The sequence below is a fragment of the Pituophis catenifer genome, unplaced genomic scaffold, assembly GCF_029215685.1.
Source record: "Pituophis catenifer annectens isolate HBS135680 unplaced genomic scaffold, rPitCat1.0.hap2 SCAF_6, whole genome shotgun sequence".
Classification (NCBI taxonomy): Eukaryota; Metazoa; Chordata; class Lepidosauria; order Squamata; family Colubridae; genus Pituophis; species Pituophis catenifer.
Window position 1 is genome coordinate 65411820 of NW_027256886.1, and position 23365 is coordinate 65435184.

The 23365-nt window shown below is 38.2% G+C and overlaps 1 protein-coding gene across 1 annotated transcript in view; it reads left to right on the forward strand.

Moving 5' to 3' along the window:
* Positions 1–3440: 3440 nt before the first annotated feature.
* The window catches only part of LOC139318290 (B-cell linker protein-like), a 113357-nt gene continuing 93432 nt past the window's right edge, over positions 3441–23365 (forward strand). The window contains exons 1-2 of the mRNA XM_070945684.1: positions 3441–3515; positions 9800–9862. Coding sequence (XP_070801785.1) covers positions 3441–3515; positions 9800–9862 — 138 coding nt within the window. The remainder of the gene's footprint in view (positions 3516–9799; positions 9863–23365) is intronic.

Consider the following 23365-nt stretch of genomic DNA (forward strand, 5'->3'; position numbering starts at 1 on the left):
CAAAAAGTGACCTTGCACTTTTGGGGCAATCTTGCACAATATGTTTAATAGTTTGCATATCAGCACCACAATTGCAACATGGGGAAAGTTTCCATTCCCACTGATACAGGGCAGAGGCACTTCTTCAAGTATCACATGTAATTCTGTTCAATTTCACTCCAGACAAAGTAAAGGCAGGTTAAAACCATGCGGTAGAGGGATCTCTAATGGTCAGGCTATAGGAAGGTACCTTGGACCATTCCTCTCTCCAGGCATTCTTAAACTGGGTAGATGTTAAATGAATAGCTGTTTACCATGCTGGCCTACAGGATTTCAATCCTGCGATGGGCTGCCTATCGTCCTGGTGAATAGGGAGGGCCTTGTTGTTCAGCATTCTTGACTATAGTCCAATGAGAGCTTGTTGTCTTCTAATGTGGGTTGATATGATATTGCCAAGTACTAGTAACCAGTGCATAGGAGTGGCATACTAAATAGATGTAAGACTTAATTACAGAAGAATGTATGAACCAATCAATATATCTTCCAATTCCAAGAACACAACTAAAAATATCCTATTATTATGGATTTATATCTCATAGAGCGTGTGGTGCAGTGGCCTAGAGTGGAGCTCTCACCTCACAATCAGAAGGCTGTGAGTTCGATCCTAGATAGAGGCAGATATTTCTCTCTCTCTGGGCTCAATGAGAATATAGCTGCTGAACAAAACTCCGCATTGCAACAGAAAAGGCATCCGGCCAGTAAACACTCAGCTCCATTCAGTTGCCCAGACTCCACCCCACAAGCAATTATGGGGTAATTAAAACAAGAGGTTATCTCTCAGGGTATGAAGCCTGGAGAAAAATTTCATTTTCACATAGAAATCACTGAGTGTAAACATTTAGAATTCCAAACAAACGTTGGGAATTATAATATAAGATACTTTAAATGTCTCTTAATTCTTTGATACTCATAAAAATTCTCAACCAATATTGATATTTCCGCATAACAAGTCCCACATATAAATAAGATGCTCTATATAAAGAGTATATAATCTCCTTTTATAGAAAAAATCAGCATGGCAATCGCTTAGGAGAACTGAATGAACTTGATGGTGGCCCACCAAGAGTAAGATTTTTGCAACTTGCCTGAACAAATAAGCACAGAATTGATCCAAGCAAAAGAAGCAACAGTAATTGATTCATTTCAATACAGCTCATGTAAAACATTGAAGCCACAAAAATAACTTAGTTGGCTTCGTTTGAATGCACATGCACAGTGCACATGTTTGCCTTCGATAACCAACTGGCAAAGAAAGCAGCTCTTAACAATTAGCCTAAGTCCAGTTTTTTTCCCAGTGTGTGAGTTGACCACAAGAGGAACCTGGTATAGGTCATTCTTCTGCATCCTTTTATGCAGTTCAAAAAAAAAAAAATCAGTAGCATATTAAGAGGATTTGTTACCATATATGTATAATGGAATCGTTTGCATTTGGCAACCTGTTTCACAGCCCAAAAAGACAAAAGCAACATCATTTTGCCCCGATCATTCATTTATTCATTTATATTCTGCATCAAGTTGGTGTACATGGTACAGATAGTCCTCGATGTACGACCACAATTGAGCCCAAAATTTCTGTTGCTAAGTGAGACATTGGTTAAGTGAGTTTTGCCCCCATTTTACGACCCTTCTTAGCCACAGTTGTTAAGTGAATCACTGCAGTTGATAAATTAGTAATCTGGATGTTAAGTGAGCCTGGCTTCCCCATTGACTCTGCTGATCCGAAGGTTGCAAAGGGGGATCACAGGACCATGGGACACAGCAACGGTCATAAGTGTGGGAACCAGTTGCCAAGCATCTGAATTTTGATCACATGATCACGGGGATGCTTCGAAGGTCATAACTGTGAAAAAATGGTCATGTCACTTTTTTCAGTGCTGTTGTAACTTTGAACAGTCACTAAATGAGCTGTTATAAATCAAGGATACAGTGAGATGGATTGGGCTGAGAGAGGGAGTGTCTAGTTCAAATTCACTTCTGAATTTCTGTGGTTCAAAAACTCAGGTTCATCATCCTACCTTCCCAGTCCTAATCTAACACCTTAATCAAAATATATACTGATTCTCTACGGCAAGCAAGTGTTGTTTATATACCAGGCATATTTTTGCATTTGCTAATCTGCTCGAAAAACCAAATACAACAAACTACAATCCCACAGTGTTACATTTGAACCCGTCATCTGTAGACTCCACACTAGTTTAAGTACTGTAGCTAGTTTAAAACGTTAGTCATTTTACAGGACTAATTCTACAGAGTGGGCTGGCAGAGGAGGCCACCGGATTAGGCAACTGTTGGCTTGCAGCTCAGACTCTCGGTCTTTCTATGTTCTCTATACTTGTGTTTTACTTTGAAAAGCAACAATCCAGAATAATTCTCAGCACCGAAGCTGCGCTTTAATTGACTCTGTAGTTCTGCATCCCTTCTCATCCCTTCAATTAGCATCAGCATATGGCAACAAAGACTGAATGCATGCCTGCTGTTTTTTTGGCTAATGCAGTCTCCATGGCTTGAAGGACTTGGGGAAAAAAGCAAAACCCTAATTTGCAGGATGTTGGAAGACTCAAAGTATATGTAACAAAAGAGCATTTTTGGCATCACATTCTGGAACTTGGGGAGAGCTCTGAATATTCAAAACCAGCTATTCTAAGCTCAGAACATTTGAAGGCCAGAAAATTTTGCTCAAGCTTGTTAAGAAACAATATAATAATTAATATAGCTGAACTATGTCGAAGCAAGCAAAACAAATAAATCAATTAAATTAAAAACTGTATTAAGACATGAATAATAAGGAAGTATATTTGAAAGACTGTGGGCTCCACAGTTGGACCCTGAGCTACATATATTCTTTTCTATTGGATTTGAAAGATTATCATAATTGATTGGAGGAGTGAAAAAGCATTTTTTATTTCATTGTCTTTTTTTTTTAATCTCTAACTCTGCTCATTTTCCCCTTTGGTACCAATCAGCATCGGTATGTATGTTGAACTTCATACATCGCACAACGTGAGTCTTGGCCTCAAATCACTGCCCAGTCTTACATTACTGAAAAAGAAACTTGGCAAACGGTTGGTTAGAGATATTCCTCAAACTGTTTTAAATTTCAGATTAATAGTGGGAACTTTGTCTATTCGGCAGGCTGTGTTAAGGAAATGAAAATTCCTCTCAATTTGCGAATGTAATGACGGTCAGTTCATCTCATTCAAAATTCTAACATGACATGCTGATTGTCCCCAAGTTACTTTAAAGAGCAGTATGACTTTAAGCAATGACCACAAGGGGGGGGCGGGGGAATTGCAGAGGAACTTCCTCTAATGACTTCCAGAATTCAGTCATTTATGTTTAGTGAACTGAACAAGTTGTAGCATTACCAGAAGCATCTCAATTCTTCCTGGCAAGGGCCCACAATGACTACGAAGCTGCCCGTGCGAGAAGAATTTGAGACCTGGACCTCTCTACAGGTGGCTGATCTTCTAAGACAGGTACTGAGATGCTCTAAGACTCTACTCGATTGATGGTGCAGAATAGATCAAGTTTCTGTATTTCTTGCTTTCTATTGCTGGTTTCACTCCAAGAAGCAATAAGAGGCAAACTTTTAGATGCAACTGAGAGCAGAAAATGCCAGCAGCATTCTTTTTGTATTAATTGGTTAATAAATTTATAATCTCTTTATTAGAGTTGGAAAGTTGGTCATCTTCCAAGAATTCACTACCAGGCATAAGGGTATATATTGTATCCAGATTTAACTGTGTTTAGTAGAAACCCACTGAAACGAAAGGAACATTGATTCAGTTAGTTAGGATTGATTCAACTAAATGTTTCTTTCTGTTCATTCAAGAAAGGTCTTCTCTGCACCAGAGTTAAACTTTTCAAAATTAAGAAAGAAAGGATGACAGTCCTGGTTCTGGGGAAAGAGATGGCCTAGAGGGAGAGATAGAGGGCAGAAATGAGGAAGGGGGGGAAAGAGGTCAGAGCTGAATGGGTCTGAGAAGTTGAAACATCTAGGGACTCTTGTGAATTCCTGAAAGTTATTCCAAGGGTGCTTCTTTCAAAAGGCAACTGGACTTTGTTATTCCTTGAAGACGTTTCGCTTCTCATCCAAGAAGCTTCTTTAGTTGATAAGTTTCATTAGAACTGAAGAAGCTTCTTGGATGAGAAGCGAAGTGTCTTCAAGGAAAAACAAAGTCCAGTTACCTTTTGAAAAAGCCCCTTTGGGACAAACATGACCTGGATGACTGAGAATCTCCACAGACATCCTAAATCCCATAATCACACAATCCTAGAAACCTCCTTGTCATTCAAGCCTAGCTCCTTGAATTTGGGGAACACTAGTTCAGCTTTCCTGAGCCAAGCATTCCTCAAATAAATTGGGTCTCCAGTTCCCTAAATTCCAAAATAGCACAGCCGATGTCTATAGTCATTGAGAACTGAGGAATGCTGGGGAATACTGGACAAGCTTAACTCAAAGCATCTGAAATACCAGGATGGGTCAAGGAATAAATCAAATGTACTTTTCAGTGTGGGATCTCTATGGAAACAAAGCAGTTTCAATTTTCCAACTAAGTATTGGAATTGGACAGTTTGGACAGTTTGTAAATTCAATTGGACAGTCTGTAAATTCAATTAAATCCATAAAGTTAACTGTTGGATTAATCAATCTTTGGTAAGGATTTATCAGGATTTGAGAAATGCTATTAGTAAAAGAGTGGTAACCATGCTTCAAAATGCATTGTTTCCTCAAAATTATGTTACATTTTATCATATGTTAAAATGTAAAGTGATATTCGATTTATTAAAATCAAGAGCAAAGTAAAACAAATCAATACAAAGACAAGAAGACATGTATTTAACCACTAGTGGAAGTTGTCTGAAGGTTAATAGGCAGCTACTAGAACCTGTTTGGGGAAGTCTCTAAACTAATAAACATCCATCATCAATAAAAATTAAATATATACAAGCAATTAAAAATCCACAGGGTGCATGTTATTTTACTGCCTGTAGCAGAAACATTTGCAACTATATTGAACGGAATACAGTCACACAACAGAAAGGCCATTAAAATCAATGGGACTAATTCAGTCATGACTAAATAAAATTAAGCTTTCTTTAATTCAAAGCTATTAAATATGACTAAGCCTATATACAGGGTATGATCTAGTGATCTGTTCCAAACATGAATTAAAGCCATCTTTGTGCACACATCATCATTTTATTTAGTAGTCTTCTAAAATACTAACCTTGTTAGTCAAAGACTAGCATAATTAATATTTTAGTATGATATCCAATAATACATGTCCATGGAATATTGTTATATTTTCACATGTGCTGTACAGCAGATATTTCTCTGTACTGTTGTTTTAATATGCTCTTCATGTGGAAAACAACAGATCTGTCTTTGCAAAAACTTACTTAGAACAACAGCTTCACAGCTGTACCGACACTACTATTTCTTAGTAGATTTAAATGAGGTTTGAGCAGAAGATCAAATTGGATCAAACAAAAGTTTAAGGATATGTATAACACCAGGAATTCAAAGTATTTTGAGTTCAAAATAGTCTAAGCTCAAAACAATAACTTCAGTTTCAAAATAATTGTCTCAGAAGTTTCAAAACTTGAAATTGAAAAATTATGCACTCTCTTACATAACGTCCATCTAATTCTGTCTTAGCATTGAAAACCAGAAGTTAAAGGGAAAACCCTTAAGCAGGATACAAAGAAATCCAGTTCATTGCCTAGCAACTAGCATTGAGATGCAGACTCCCTTTGATGCTGGAGATAATAGCTTTCACTGAAAGTAAAAATTGATAGCTGTATCCTCCGTAAATTGCTTGTGACTACTCTTAAAACTTGTGATCTGAATTACATAGATTATAATCTAAATCAGAGGTGTGGAACCCCTTATGACCTGTGGGCTTCAACTCTTAGTATTCCTGAGCCAGACATGTTGGCTTCTTTAAGACCTGAACTGAACAAGTTCCATTGGCCATCCTCACAACAAGCATATATATTTCGCTCAGGAATTCTAGAAGTTGAAGTCCAGATGTGTTGAAGTCCACAGGGATTGAAGTCCATGGGGAGTGGCCATAGTTCTCCACCCTGATCTAAATGAACATTGATTGATTGATTGATTGATTGATTGATTGATTGATTGACTGTGAAGACTCTTCCATTATTGGAATGTGATATTTTCCCCTACCAAGTTTATATGACTCAATTACATCTCCTTTACCTCATGTTTTTCTGTTTAGAAAAAAAAAAAGGCTTCTATCCTGTATTCTCATCAGTTTTGCAATTTCCTTTTTGAAGTGTGGCAATCAGACAGCCCCATTTTTTAAGAGCAGTCACACCCTAGATTTCCATAAATACTTTATAATGTTGATAGATCAAGATTAAGAAGATGGGAGGGAGGAGATAAGAACTATCTAATCTGAAATGGATTTGGTCCTGGGCTTCTTTAAGACCTGAACTGAACAAGTTCCATGGGCCATCCTCACAACAAGCATATATATTTGGGTGAGAATTAAAGATATATTGCAGGATGGGATCAAGGCAATTTAGCCAAGTTTTCCTATGCCAACAGAGTGTCCTAGGACTAAAGACACTTCTAGACATATGTCTAGAAGAAGGCCAATCCTTCTTCTAGACCTATCAATAAATGTTCTCTTCTGTTTGTTCTGTAGTGTAATATTATACTCATTAGCATTTGTTTTTATACTCTACAGCACTCTGTAGTAGGTTGATCTGAACTAGTTACATCAGAAGTGTGTAGTATTAATAAATTGACCACAATCATGTAAGTTCTCTTCTTCTAAGAATGTTGCAATCATCCAAACGTGCTTGTTCTAAAACGGCCACATCCTGACTCATTCAATAAATACAATTAAAATCTATAGAATTAAAACCAGAGTTTTTTTTATTGGGTATTCTCCAGAGAAATATAGTAAAGAAGATGTGTATTTAACTATACATATAATAACAGCAGCAAGAATTGTGTTTGCACAAAATTGGAAGACAGAAAAAATTCCATCAGAAGGTGAAGTAATAAAAAAGATTTTAGATTGTGTGGAAATGAATAGATTAACTCTAAGAATAAGAGATAAAGAGAAATCAGTGTATTTCAAGACATGGGGAAGATTTTATATATGGTTAGAAAAGAAATATGAAGATAAGAGGATAGATAAATGATTTAGATAATAGAAAGTTAAACGAGGGAGAGGATAAAAAAGAAATAGAAATCCAGATGACACCAGAGTAAATGAAAAAGGGGGATGGGAGGGGGGAAAAGAAAGAAGATAATAAGAATAAGTGTACAATTATGATGATAATACTGATAGAATAAATCTGAAAAGAAATTGAAAGAAAGTATATACTATTAGAATACAGGAGTTGTTCGGATACCAAACAAGGAGAATATTCCACAGCAAAGAAAACAGAAAGGAGAGAGGAGTAGAGGGTAGGAAGAGGAGAGGGAGGGAGAAGAATGGGAGAAAGGGGAAAGGAGAGGAAGGAAGGGTAGGGGATAGGAGTAGGAGAGAAGGTGAGTAGGGGGAAAAGAAGAAAGGAGTGGGGGAAAGGAAGGGGAAGTAGGATGAGGTAGGAGAGAATGGAAGAGAAAGTAGGAGAGGAGAGGAGGGAGGGAAAGGAAAGAGAAGACGAAGAAGAAGGGTTGTTGCGAAATGAGGGAAGAAAGGGTAGAAAAGCAACTCCGAATGTAATTAAAATGCCTTATTTTAATGCTTTCTTTAAGGAAAACATGTATATGTAGGATTAATTATGTATAAGAAAATGTACATTTTATGTTATGTGTATAAGAAATAAAACTGAAAAACTTTTCCCCCCAAAAAATACAATTAAAATCAATTAACTAAGTGGTGTAATATGAAATAGAGAATGAATTAAATAGGTGAAAGAGAGAAAGAAAATACAAAGCCAATAGATTGTCCTGTTAGTTAGCTGCTCAGGACCATTGCTACTCCCCATTCAGCATCATTTGCTATTTTGACAATGCGTGTAAAAGTAATCTGAAATACAGCTGCACGTTTAAAGATGTGTGAGTAATCTTCAGAGTGTGTCTATGTGTAGAAGATGGGATTTGTTTCTCCCTCTGTATAATCCATTGCATTTCTTCATTTAAAAAATAACCTTTACAGTCCTGATACATTTATTCTAAGTTTGCCTTTTGTCCAATTTGTTGAATGTTTGCACTACTGAATTTTCCATGAGTACTAACTTCCTCTTTAAGAACTAGACATGCAAAGCGGGGGGGGGGGCTGTTTGCAGGGGAAATGTCCACGCACCAGAGAGTTATGTAGAAAAAACACTAATATGTTATAAACCTTTGAAATAAACCCTCAACTGCCCTGCCACCACACAAAGAACCTTGTGTTAAATTTATATTCTCTGTGCAGGTGTACCTCCTCTAATCTGTTTAGCCGTGCAATGCAAGCCATAGCATCTTTGGGTGCAGTAGGATGTCCATAGGACAGGGCTTTCCAATTTTTTTCCTTCATTAACCAAAACTGCTTATCAGAAAGTCCTTTTTACCCAGCTAAAACAGTTTAAGTCAAGATAATTGCCCTTGTTGTGGTTGGGCAATGCATTTTTGAGTTGTTACCCAAAGAAAAACCACTTTTACTCATTTTTTGGTAATTTACCCAGGTTTGAAAAACACTGCCATAGAAGAACCTGAAGCCCAGCTTCTGTACCCGTGTGAATAGGAGATAGTTGTAGGTTGGATGACCTGCCCAGAAATGTGAATGAGACAAGGACTTAGACTCCTCCTTAAGGCAGTGGTCTCCAAATCTTTTGACCAATAGTCACAACATGGATGTGGTGAATACCTCATGGGCATGTTGAAAAAAAGGCTACCATAACAAATCCATTGGCCAGAAGGTAAACTATTAAGGTTGCTACCTCCCTTTCCCTCTGCCTCTTTCACTCCAAAATACTATCATTCCTTTCACCCTAGTCTTTTTTAGACAAGGATGGGGCACTTCCAAAAAAAACACACTTGACTGCAGCCAAGGGGCCTTTGTATGTACTGAAAATAACAGGGGCTATATCTTTCAGTACAAAAGACGTTACAACTGCCACTTTGCATTATGCTACCCATCCTTGTTTCCTGGCCTTTTAAAAAAAGATTTATTTTGTTTAAATTTGGTGAGTCATAAATGACTGGCAGGCCCCAAAGGAAGTGTTTGTGAACATTCTTGTTCCCATTGCAATCTCAAAGCTCAAACGTGGTATATGTGGTGTCTTATATGTGACTCCAGTCCACTTGGATTTAGTCCACAAGCCATGGTTAAGCCAATAATTGCTAAATGTGTTACCTCAACAAGTGCAAAAGGTTAAGTTTAGAAGGTTGGTTGGGTGGTTCATTGGTTCGTTGGTTCATTCATTCATTCATTCATTTGTTCGTTCATTCATTCATTCATTCATTCATTCATTCATTCTGTGCCATCAAGTTATTTTTTACTCCTAGCAACCACACAGATAGATAGAAGATACACAGAGCTATTATACAGAGACTTCTAAAAGTTCAAGCTATGAATAGATTGTCAATGCAAATGCCCCATCTTAGTTTTGCATCAACATCAACAAGATAACTTCATGACACAATTTTCATCATTGGACCTGTTGGTTGGTTACTTCCATCCCCACTCTGTATGTCCATGGAAGGAAGGCAATACTCTTGTCCCAAGTGCTTCATTTAAAAAATGTAAATTACAGAATGTAGTATCACCTTCTCTTCTTCCTTTTTTTCCAGTCTGGGATGCATGACTGTGCCAGAATAGTGGAAAAATTAAATATAGATGGAGTTCGATTTTTGGTAAGTTATTTTAAATGTTTCCATTTAAATGAATATAGATCATGCATATGTACACTAGTTTACAAATATGTATAAAATGTGCAATGTTTCTGCACTGATGGCATCTAATAAGACAATATGACACAGTCAAAATATTCATATCAGAGCAATATAAACCAAAGTTATCAAATAACTTTTTAAAGATTAATCCAGGAAGGTGTCATCTAGAAATTGCTGATACAACTTTCAACAGCATTTCCAGGTGCGAGAACAGCTGGGAGTTATCATGGGAGGCACCAGCCAACATCTGGAAGCTACAGATTTCTGAAGTCTTTGACTCTTAACTTCAATCCTGTGGAGATAGAGTCAACTTTGATATAGTTATCCATACTCATATTAATTTTTTATATGGCTAGATTAATGTATGTTGATCTTAAATTGAGCAGCAGATTGTTGCTAGAGATTAGATATCTGATGATTACAGGTAGATCTAACCTTATGACCACAATTGAGCCCAAAATTTATGTTGTTAAGTGAGAAATTTGTTAAGTGAGTTTTGCCCCATTTTATGACTTTTCTCCCCACTTTTGTTAACTGACTCTGCACTTCTTAAATTAGTGTTAACTGAATCTAGTTTCCCCATTGACTGCTTGTCAGAAGGTCGCAAAAGGGAATCACGTAACCCCGGGGCACTGCAACCATCATAAATATGAACCACTTGTCAAGCATTCGAATGTAAATCACATAATCATGTGCTGCAACAGTCATAAGTGTGAAAAATGGTCATAACTCACTTTTTTCAGTGCTGTTGTAACTTTGAACAGTCACTAAATGACCTGTTGTAAGTTGAGGCCTATGTGTGTGCTACCAGTGTGCTACCATAGGGACTGTTCTCACTTTCACTGGACCAGGAGTAGCTATTGATAACATAGTGACATGGCAGAGTAGAGAGATCCTCACCATAGTAAGTATACTATCAATATGTTAGATTCCATGACATATAATTAATTCACTGGCTTTCTACTGCACCACTTTCTCTACTCTACTATAGACTGAATAAGGCTCAAATTGTCCTGGTAAATATTTCTCCACCTTTCACCACTCTTCCAAGCCCACCCTATAGGAAGAGGTACAGCAATATTTGATTCCAACTGCTCTCCTGAACAGAGTTTGATGATCTGCACCCCAATGATCCTGAGTCTCCCTCAATGAGAAGTATTCAATAGATGTAGTCCCTTTACATCTATTGACTAGACTTAAAAAACAATTTTGCAGACTAAGAAATTGTGCCATGGTGTATTGTGTTTCTCATGATGTGAAATGTGACTGCAAACTATCTGCCATGAACATTTAAATTTAAAAAACATAATCTATATTAGGAAGATCTCCGAAAGCACGTTCCAAGTTAGACTGCAATGATTGGGAATGCCAAGTTATTATTTTTTTTCTTGGAGCGCGCAGAATTTGAAAATGCTATACTAAGCCATCACTGTTGAAGGAAGAACACTCAATAACTGAACAATGATATTACAAACAATTGTGGTGGTTGAGATTCTTGTGCCAAACTCTGGATGTCAACTAAAAATGAGCCAGGGACTTTTGATTATATAATGTATAAACCATAGAAGACACATAACGTGCCTTAAAACAGATCAAAATATCTTTAGGATTCCAGGCTTCAGAAATAATTAAATCATCCTGCTGACACTCACAGTCTTTGTCATAGGTTTTAGCAGTGGGGGCATAGTCTGGTTTTCACATATGGCAATTGACATACAGAAACCAAGACTTTTCTACTATATACATTGAAACTTTTTACAACAGGTATATAAAACATTATCTTGGCTTTTACCCAATATCAGTTTCGTTTCTCTCCCAGAATCTACTCCCTTCCAGCTCTCCTGCCAATGGGATTTTATTTCCTTCCCCTTCGCTCCATCTCCTCCCTCCATTTCTGGGCCTATTGTAGAGATGAAATGAAAGGAATATGCTGGATTTACAACCATGACCTCTGCATTGCTCATCTCATTTTCTTGGATCTGTTGGCCAATTACCATCTGCATCTTCTCTGTTGGGGAAGAACCTCTCTCAGGATTCTCTGCCCAGTCCTTCCCCAGATACCAGGGCTTCGCTGCTGCCTTCCTCCTTCCCATCTTCTCTTGTATGAAGATGTTGTCTCTCTAAGACTTCACTTGTCTTCTTCCAGGGAAGCCAGACCTGGACCTTTCTTCAGCCCTCCTCTGACCGACCAGGAATCAACAACCGCTCTGCATTCTCACATAACTTTACTTTCCAACTTTTCTCTCCAGCCACTCTATATTTCTCTATATTATAATCTTTTTCTCTTCTGCTTCTCTTTGTCTCCAATTATTGCCCCCTGGGTTGTAGCAATAGCACTTAGACTTATATACCACTTCATAGTGCTTTTACAGCCCTCTCTAAGTGGTTTACAGAGTCAGCATATTGCTCCCAACAATCTGGGTCCTCATTTTATCCAACTCGGAAGGATGGAAGGCCGAGTCAACCTTGAGCCTGGTGAGATTTGAACTGCTGAACTGCAGCTGAAGTAGCCTGCAGTATTGCACTCTAACCACTGTGCCACTTCAGCTCTTGTAGTCCCCAGCACCTATATATTATGCTGGGCCAAAGGGATTGTTGTCTTTATATCTGTCCACAACAACCCAGCTGCCCATCAAGGATAGAATTGATCTTCTTCTCCCCTTTTCTCTTCCATTTGCATCTCACACCAGCATAATTACTTTCTGATCAATTGCCAGTAAGATAAAACAATATCCATGTGAAATGGGATCTGCAGCCAGAATAATATAAGGATATGGAAGTTGTTTAAAGCAATTTCTGGTTAGCCTGGTTTTCAGATTTGATAGAGAAGTTTTATCAAAACCCAGAATATTCTTGGTAGCCATTGGAGTTAATAGCTGGACAATCTTCTTTAAGTCTACAATTCTTGATCTGTTTAAGCTAGCAGAATTCAATGATACTTCTGAATAGACATGTACAGAATACATTTGTGCTTCTAAGATTTTGAACTGGACAAAAACAAACACAGAAAATATACTCTATGCATGGAAAGACCAACAGCATCATTTATCACCCCAAATCATAGTATGGTGGTTTGGTTTTATATATATGTTTGTGAACCTAGCTGCTCTGCTTTATAAATCATTTATAACCTATTATTTAAGAAAATTCAATCCATTGACATTGTCAATAAACAATTAAACTGTGATTTGATGCCTTGTGTGAACAGTTAAACAAATATTCCTAGATTACATCATTCTTACCTGCAGGAAACGTCCACATGAAAGAAAGAAGTTGTACCTGAGAGAGACAATAAGAAAAAGGACTGTTTACACAACTTTGTCACTAAGTGTCTTGTGTTTAGATTCCTAGGATTAAGCAGTATACAAATGTAGATAAATATTGTATAACAAGTTAATATGCATGCTAAGTTTTATGTGTAATGTATGGCTTGTTTAAAAATCAAGCTTGCTCTAAAATTTCCTTAGCATTTTGTGTGAATTGGACCAGCCACAATCACAAGGGGAAAGATAAAAAATGTAGGTTCTAATATCTCCTCTGACATGTCTAGAACTGGAAAGCTGTGAAGTAGAATCAGTGGGTTTATTTTCTGAACTTCTTAAATTATTGCTTTAATATCAGGCACCAAAGACTCAGTTCACACATGAATCTGAACTATACTGATTAAACTCATGTCTATGCACAGGAATATTGTCAGCTAACAGCATATGCTAGGAGTTAGAATAATGTTAGGTCAACATTATTTGGGAGGGGGCAGATATGGTCCGACAAAGGCTATATAGGGATTCTAAACTGATCCTTCTTTTAACTCCGCCCCCAGATTCTGCCACCTCTCTTCCTACATTTCATGAATTAATATGGTTTTATTACTGAGTTTAAATTTTCACATACTATTACCTTTATTTGGCTGGTTATATGCTACCATAAGGGGAATCTGGAAGGGGGAGTTAAAAAGAGACTGCCAAGATGGCAATCATGACGGCATGATTGAAGCCCCACCCCTTTTTGCACACTTCAAATATATGACGGAGTGAAAAGAGGCAGAGCTTCAATTGTGTGATGCCGACTGGTCTCCTGACTTTTTGATCTCTCCTTGCAGATGTTCTTGGCGAGCTGGGTTATGTGATTGAAAAGATGGTAATTCCATCTCTCCATCAAATTTTGTGGTGACAATTTTTGTGGTGGAGAATGAAAGCTACTTGTTAAATTGCAGAAGTTAGGGGCTCCCATGATACACAATTTACCAATGTTTGTGCATGACAACATAACCACCATCCATAGAACAATCACTGCAGCATTCAAACTTCAAAAACACACCATCTGGCGAATGAAACTGTTTAAGAACAGTCTTCTCCAACTTGAAAAATATTTTTATCAAGGATTCTGTTAGGAATATATTTGGATTTTTTATTATTATTTTGTTCCCAGCAGATCCATGGCTGGGATTTGGCAACAAAATCTAGTTAACATTTTTATTTCTCCTTCATTTCCCCACCATTAAAAAAAATAAATAAATCTTGACTGCTTTAAAAAGCCAGTGGAAGTTGTTGGCTTCTTAATTTTCACAGGAAAAGCTCTCAAAATTGTGCTATTTGGATTTTTTTTTTCTTTCCTCGTAGAAAGTCCATAGCAAGAATCTTCACTGTATCCTTAAACAGACAAGCAAATTTTTCTCTAGCGGAGGGGTTTTTTTTTATTAAACATTCTATCTTCTGAAGCAGAAATCTGCCATTTGAAGTGGAACATAAAATGAATCTGATTTACATCAATCTGCGCATCCATAATGCTGACCCTAATTGGAGAAGGCTCATTTAGATTATTTTTTTTTATCTTCCTTCTAGTAGTTTTAATTTTCCACCCCCATTTATTAAAGCCTCTCTTAAAATCAGTTCCGAGAGAGTTTTGCACAACAACCAGATCTTTCTTATTTTACAGCCTGGAGCTAATTTGACAGGCTGTCAAGCTTACTCTCTTTTTGAATAGGAAAAAAACTAGAGAATGCTCTTATGTGAATCTAAAATGATTCCCAAAGGCAACAAGAATCAAGATGCGAAAACAGAGTTGTTTTCAAAATTCTGTAATGAGCTTACTCATCGAGTGTGGGACTGAAACAAAACCAGGAAATAGTGAAGGCAGTAAAGTTAGATGCATCAGGGTCTGCAGGAACTGGGGGTCCTGGATTCCCTCCTGACCCATGCTTTTATGGTAAAATAACAACAACATAATCACCCTATACCGGAGGATTCATTCTTAAAGAAGGAAAGAAGGGTATCAAGTTCATGGTGGCCAATTTCAAACAAAGATTTTTCAGAGTTTTCTTTAACAAGATTTATTGAAAAGGAATGGAATAAGGTTGAAGAAATCTCAAAAACTGGATTCCTTTCATTTTAAGTAGCAAAGTTATCTCTTAGCTTGTTAAAGCAGAGACTGTTTTCATTTTTAACTAACAACTTCTCCGTGAACCTTGAGGAATTCCTGACCTTGGATAGGTCAGGAATCTGCAGGTAGTCAAGACATGAATCTGAAATCATAAACACACAACTACTAAGGCCGTGAGTGATAGAGAAGCCACTGTGGCGGCTACACCACTTCCTTTCCTGCTACTGCTCCCAAATTAGCCATTGCTTAACTTAGTAGCAACATTGCTATGCTATCTCCTGTTTCTCCTCGCCTCCATCAGGGAAGGAAATTTCAAGGTGACTGAAGAGATGAGGGGAAACCCTTATACACTCTGGCCCGTTGCTGAGGTGATAGTCACAAAAAAGAAAAGAAAAATTCCTCTCAGAACAGGGAGGAAAATGAAGGCACCCATGAAAGCAATGCAGACCAATTATGATCAGTGAGGTGTAAAATATTACAGTAAAGGATTTTTGGAAAGAGAAAACAGAGAAAGAGGGTATCAGGAGAAATGTATAGCTGACAGGACACTATCCATTCTCAGGTGTACAAAACAAATTAGAGATTATTCTAATGTAAATCAAGAATGTATGATCATAAATTATCCAAGGCTGATTACATTCTTTATTGAAACACTTGTCAAAAACTTTAGAAATATACATAAATGTATGAGAAGCCCTTATTTGTGTTGCTGCTTTGCTCTTTTTCTTATTTTCTTATTTTTATTGATTTTTTTCCTTTCTTTGTTCTGTTTAAATAAAGGAGAAGGAGGGAGGGAGGGAAAGAGGGAGGGAGGGAGGGAGGGAGGAAGGAAGGAAGGAAGGAAGGAAGGAAGGAAGGAAGGAAGGAAGGAAGGAAGGAGACAGAGGAAGAAAGAAAGACGGAAAGAAGGAAAGTGAGAGAGAGAGAGAGAAAGGAAAGAAAGAAAGAAAGAAAGAAAGAAAGAAAGAAAGAAAGAAAGAAAGAAAGAAAGAAAGAAAGAAAGAAAGAAAGAAAGAAAAGCTGAATTATTCTTAGTAGCTTCTAGAATTAAGTTTGGAAAGGGGAGAAAAAGTCAAGATGACATTTTTTCTGTCTTCTGACTTATATTGGCAAATGGGGTTAAAACATTTGTTGAATCGAGGGATTCCCACCACCCTATCTTCTGCAATAAAAAGAAGGAAATACAAAACATAAAGAAGCCCTATGTTTAATTATTGCCTTACTGCCAGTAAGGATATAATGGATATATATGAGTTGTCAAGCTGTTCCTTCAGTGCTCCTTCTAAAAAAAAATATATTCAGCATCAATAATACTTCTACCCTAGAAGGAAGCTACGCTGTTAATACTTGCTGGATGTTAACAGTGTCAACTGTGGCCTCATTAATGAAGTCTGAACAAGGCAGTTGCTGCTGAAGAGAAAAGCAATTCTGTCTGATTCCAAGTTGTTTCAATACAAGCTTAGAGATGATTGGTGAATGGCTAACATTCTTTTATCTGAAAGCTTTCCAGATTACTTGAAGCATTATTATCCATTATGGAATTTTTTTTACAAAGCATTCAGGCAAAAAAATGTCATCTCTCACAAATCCTTCCTCCCCTCCCCTTTTTTTTCTTTTTTCTTTTTTCTTTTTTTTCCTAAGAAAGTCATAGAGGACACTAACAAGCAAAGTCAGTAACAAGTGCTTCAGCAAGCTTTTGAAAGAAGAGAGCACAAAAAGACATATTATAAAGCTGGGATGAACTTTCTTTCATAGCTGAAGATATTTGCGCTCCTCGGCAATCACTAGTTAAAGACACGACAGTATAGAGTGCAAAAGGATAAAAATAGAATGGTTATTTATTACTAATTGGTAGACAAAGAGGGTGAGTCACTGATATGCATGCATGCATCCTCTGTGACTAAAGCGATTGCTAAACTGTAGTAATCAGGGCAAGGAAGAAAGGCAGTGATGTGTTACCTAGTTTGGATAATGAAACCTCTGCAAAAAAACAGCCAAGCTCAGAGGGATCTAGGACAGGGGTGTCAAACTCAATTTCATTGAGGGCTTCATCAGGGTTGTGTTTGACCTCGGAGGGCCGGGGGTGCTGGCGCATGACCAAGAGGCCATGGTGGGTGTGACATGGGACTCGTGTCGGCAGCACCTGTGGTAGCCAAGGGCTAAGGCAGGACTTTCTGAGACCTCCCTCACTCTCATTATAATCTCCTTCCTTCCTTCCTTTTCTTCTTTTTCCTTCCCTCTTCATTCTCCTTTCTTCTTCCTTCCCCTCTTTCCTTATTTTTCCTTCCTTGGACTCTTTCCATCTTTTCTTCTTTTTCTTTGTCTTTCTTCTTTCCCTTTCTCCTTTCCTGTCCCTTCCTGCATGCTCAAATGCAAAAGGGGAAACATTAGTTTGTTTTGCTAGCCCTCTGCCAGCAAAAACTGAGCTGTTTTCGCTGGCAGAGGGTTGTAGGAGGCCGTCACGGCCGAAAATGAGGCCTGAGCTCCATTTTCACTAGCAGATACACCACGGGCCGGTCTTTTGCTGTTTCCAGGCCGGCCCCATGGGTCAAATCTAAGCACTCCACAGGCTAGATCCAGCCCACAGGCATTGAGTTTGACACCCCTGGTCTAGGACAACTCAGCACTGCCAGCTCAGTAGAGCCAGGTCACTGCTGCCAGCTCACTTATTTATCTGCCCTTGCCCACCCGGCTCTCCCTCCATCTGCCCACAATAAGTTTTTGCAGCAAATTGGCATTGTTGAGTTGTCCTATGACAACTTGGAGGCGGTGAATTGGCAGAGATGACTTGGCAGGGGTGAGCTGGCTATGCTGAGCTGGCCACACCAAATTATCCCATTCTGAGCTCAGAGAGACCAAGGATCCCTCAAGAAAAGATATTGGTTGAGTAATATGTCAACCAATATACCAGCATAACCAATCAGGTAGCCAGGCGTTTTGAACTCCCACAATCCTTTACCATTTTCTGAAGTTAAAGGGAACTGAAATGCAAGATACCTAGGAGTCACCAGATTCCCTAAACCCAACTATTGACAGATGTCTATAAATCTTTCAGCAAAATATAGTTTACAAGTTGTAAGGGATTGATCTTTGCCAGTTCTCTTTCCAACATTTGATGTAGTAGCAGTAGATGATGTAGTTTTTATATAGATACAGATTTAAAGGAGAAGATGGAAATATATTGATATACAGTAGGTATACACACATACTATGCATATTGCTCTAAATAGAAATATAACCAGAAGGCTTGGCAATATAAATTTTAATACAGAAGGAATATGAGGAGAGGCATATTCAACTTGCTTACATATTTCTGATATGGCTAGTCTACTGCTCTGTTTTATTTGGTTGCAGCTTCTGTGTTTTATCTTGCTAGTCATTCACCATTATTCCAATTAAAAAATAACAAAATAAGTAAGAGAACCTAGGAAAAGCTCAAACCAAAGGCTATTAACCTTAGCAAGGCTGCCTGGTTCTGAACCCTTGTTTGAAGTGGACTTGGAAAAGTGACTGTTTATATACAAAGCTGACCAATGAGTTGAATTAATGAACATTTGCTGTCTTGGAATGCTACTTTTTCTGGGATATCAATTGTTGATACAGTTGTGATGCTGGTCTCTGAACCTGGAAAAGATAGTGGACATTGCCAAAATATTGCAGAATAGACATAAAATTTTGTAGTATCAAAGAAATAATTGTCAGCTTCCCCATTAAACCAAGATGCAACTAGAAAAGGGATGAAGGGTGATAGGTAGGCCTTGCCCTACATGTAATCATTGGCAAAGGAGAACCCAGCTTCTGCTATAAACCTGTCTAGTCAGGTTCTGCGAGAACTTTGTTTTTATGATTTTAAGACACCAGAGGGTCTTGACAATAACTGGCTGACAGGTTTGATCTCTTCCCTCACTCTTAGGAAGGTACCTCTCCCTTCATTCTCATGCTAGATAGGTCACATTAGCAAAGCTTGGCCTTTTGGGGAAGCACATGATTGCCTCAAAGTTGTGGCTTGCTGGTAGTACTCTTAAGATAATCGATTAGATAATAGGGCAATATAAATTTTAATACAGAAGGAATATGGGGAGAGGCATATTCAACTTGCTTAGGTCTGAAATCAGGCCTGCCCATTGAGATATGGTGCAGCAAGGATAGGAAAAGACAGAGAAAGATGTTGGCACAAAGAAATTCTAACCTTTACAGAACAGGTTTCTACCACCTCTTCTTAAAATAGGCCAACACTAGTTAGTGTTATCCGGGCAGACATGCAATCTTTGTTGAAAGATGTCATCCTTTCCCAATCATGAAGAATTTAAGACTAACAGTTAGCTTCAGAGTGCTGTCTTGAGCCCATATTTTGGAACGCTAAGAGTTGAAAGACCCATTTGCAGTAACAGGACCAGCACAGAAATGTAATGTTCCATTAGCACAAGAGAGAGCAACATGCAGACCAGTAGCTTGCCAAGTTAGAGAAACTGAGAGCTGATGAAGCGATTGAAGCTCAAAGCGGTGCCAGTTTTACCTTCCCAAAAGAGTTCTGACAGGCACCCAGAGTTTAATGAATTGTGTTTATGTTCATTGTCTGCTCATGTCAGTAGGCATTAGAGCCCACCATACTTTTCAACTTCCCTCTCAGTATCTTTCCAATATGGGCATGAAATGTTAACAATGGATATCATCTGTGATCACAGGGAAAACTAGTGAAGCTCTAAAGCATTTAGCCACTGTTTGGTTCAAACTGTCGCATCCAAGTAGGTCTCCCGTACATGAGATTCATTGTTTCCCAGGTTTATTGCACAGAACAGGTCAACATTTTCTTAATACCCTCTATCCCAGATTTGCTTTTCAGAGTAAAATAGACATATAATTTAAATAAGTAAGTAAGTAAGTAAGTAAGTAAGTAAGTAAGTAAGTTTCAAGTCCAAGGTCTCCTTCCTGGTCAATCACAATCACCCCAAATCACATTAGTATATATTGAATGATAGTATTTTCTCCTCATTTGACTCAGCCTTCCATCCTTCCGAGCTGGATAAAATGAGGACCCAGATTGTTGGGGGCAATATGCTGACTCTGTAAACCGCTTAGAGAGGGCTATAAAACACTACAAAGTGGTATATAAGCCTAAAAATTATTGATATTTAGTTACTTTGGTCTACATTTCCTGTTTTGATGCTCATAGCTATTTTGTCATTCAAGCTAAGATGCATAGTACCCAAAAACAGAAAATCCCTTAATTTTGGGGGAAAATTTTAGTAAAAAATAAAATTAAATGGATTTTTACAATGACCTCAAACTAATAAACCCGTTGAATGTTGCTGCCTGAAGCACAACCAGGTTCTGCTCCACTACAAAAAGTTCTAAACATGCTGTCCCATACAGATACAGTTTCTCCTTATACCTATTATGCCACCATTAAAAGTAGGGTAATGCATCTATTGGGATGGCACAGTTGACCTTAAGGGCATTACAACAGCCCAAGCAGTCAGAGGTTTCATGCTTGCTGTCGTCATATGACTTAGACCAGAGGTGCCAAAGTCACGGCCCATGGGCCGGATGTGTCATGTACTGGCCACGCCCACCCCATTTTAGCAGGGGAGAGTCGCAATACGTCATGTGATGACGTGACAACACGAATTTGACACCCCTGATTTAGACCTGCCCTGTTTCTGCAAGGGACCAAAACTATAAGGTTATTTGCATTCCTACTGCTAAAATGTTCCTGACACTTCAACTGAAATTAAACATTTCAGAACCAAGTTCTGATTTATCATAGAATAAGATGTAAGTTTCAAAACAAACACAAAAAATATAAGCAACTCCCATTTAACATTAAATATGGATTAAAAGAGCTGCAGCCTTTGATGTCTCATTCTTTTATTCTGAAAGTTTATAGCTATGAATTCTGGGGAGATAGAACAGGCTTTTATGTGGCTCTGAGGAATACACTGAGTCATGCTATCATAGTTTTCTTTATTATTTAGCAATTATCTGCTATTAAGCCATCATCCAATAGAAAGACTCTGACAGATCTCCACAAAATAGTGTACATGGCCAAGATCGTGGTTTTTCTCAGCTGTAACATATGGCTATAAAGACTGGAGAAAAGTGAGTCCCTTTGGACTCTAATGCTGAAAAATATTGTTCAGAATATTTTGCATCAGAAAGTAAATGATTGCTCGCACTGGAAGTGCTAATAGAGAAATTAAATCTTAAATATTATGGACATAAAATATAAAGGGTCAGAGCCATTAGAGAAGATGTTGATGCTTAGAAAACTTGAAGGCAGCTAGAAAGAGGCAGACAAAAGGCAAACTGGCTAGATGCTATCAGTAATAGATTGAAACATCAGCAGTGTGATAGACAAGAAAGAGGAAGAGTTATTGACAGACAGGCCTGGCAAAATAACATCCATTGGGTCAGGAAAAATCAAATGCAACTGAACAACAGTGAGTCAAACTTAATCAAAGATTTTTAACAGAGGCTGGAGTGGGTTTTTTTTTTTTTTTTTTACTGCTTATATAAAACATTTTTTCTCACATATTTAAACAGTAAATCTCCCAAGCATTGATTTCAGTGGGATCAGGGATAGTTTAATCAAATATTGGCCACTGAAACAAGGAAATACATCCATAAAACCTGTGAAAGCATCTGATTCATAGTATGTAAAGGACAGGTCACGAGAGCATCTCTTTATCCAGATGGAGGCTCCAGCTACAACTGAAGCAGCTGGAAAACAGAAAACTATCATGTGGATCAGGGGTGGGTTCTACTTACCTTTACTACCGGTTCGCAACGGGGCCTCACGCACGTGTGCAAGTGACATGCGCATGCGAGGTCTTCTGCAAATGCACAGAAGCATTCTTATGACGTCAGGGTCAGTGGGCGGACCCCCCTGCCGGTTTTACTACCGGTTCTATAGAACCGGTGCGAACCGGGAGCAACCCACCACTGATGTGGATAATGACGTATGCGTAGAGCTCTATACTGTAGTGATGGTGATAGAGCTCTATACTGTATTTTTTGCACAGTCCAGTTTCATCCCAAAGGAAAGTTCCACAGTGAACTTTCCTTTGGGTAGATGAAGAGGCAATACTGAGAATTTTATTCATGTATTAACCTCCCTAAGAAAAGTTCCCAAAAGTTTTGTTAGATATATGTAGCCAGCTGGGTGACTTGGGCAAGTCTCTATCAATCCTAGAAAGAGGTCAGAGCAACCACTTTTGAAATCTTGCCAAGAAAATTGCAAGGACTAGTTCGGGCAGTCACAGAAGTTAAGACTGACTCAATGCAACAAAAATTAAAAATACTACAGCTGCCGTTAGGTCTCATCGAATGCCAGGAGATTTCTTTCTGGCATAGGAATACATGGTAAAATCACCTGCCTGCAAAAAGCAAGCATAATGATTGGATTCACCATTGGGCTAAGCCATTATATATATTTTTTATTGTAAACTGCACATTCACAATTCTGACTTGCTCATTATACTGCTCAAACCCAGCCATTCTGCTTTGAAAATTGTATTGAGTGGCTTTGAATGTGTGAGTTCTATCAATGGTGGTTTACTCAATAACGTATGGTTGAACCCATTTTGGTTCAGCACTCTATGTGAACAAAGTCATTCTGTTAGGCACTAAGACATTAGCAAACAAGGGTAAGAAAGGTTTTGTTTTTGCAAGCACAAAAGAAAGCAAATGGGTATGTAGGTTCACTTGGCCCAGACCAGGAGATAGAAGTCAATTAAAGTCTGTTGTTACCGCATTCATTCCAAATGTTAGTTCCCCAGCCCACGCATACCAAGATACACAAATGGCTTGAAGATCTATATATTTAATTGACAGTTTATCACATTCTTAGAACCACACAAAACATGTTTGATCCATCCAAATGCCATTAAAAATTCTTCCCAGCCATAAGGGGAAAGGAAAGTTATTCAGTATGCCTCACAGAGAAATACTAACCACAGAACATTTGAGATTTACCTCCATCAAAATGAATGTGTTCTGTCATCTCCTAAATTACACCATCTGCTGTGAATAAGATTGAAGCCAAACAAGCAGACGCACATTTACACAGCAGCCAGAAATATGTGA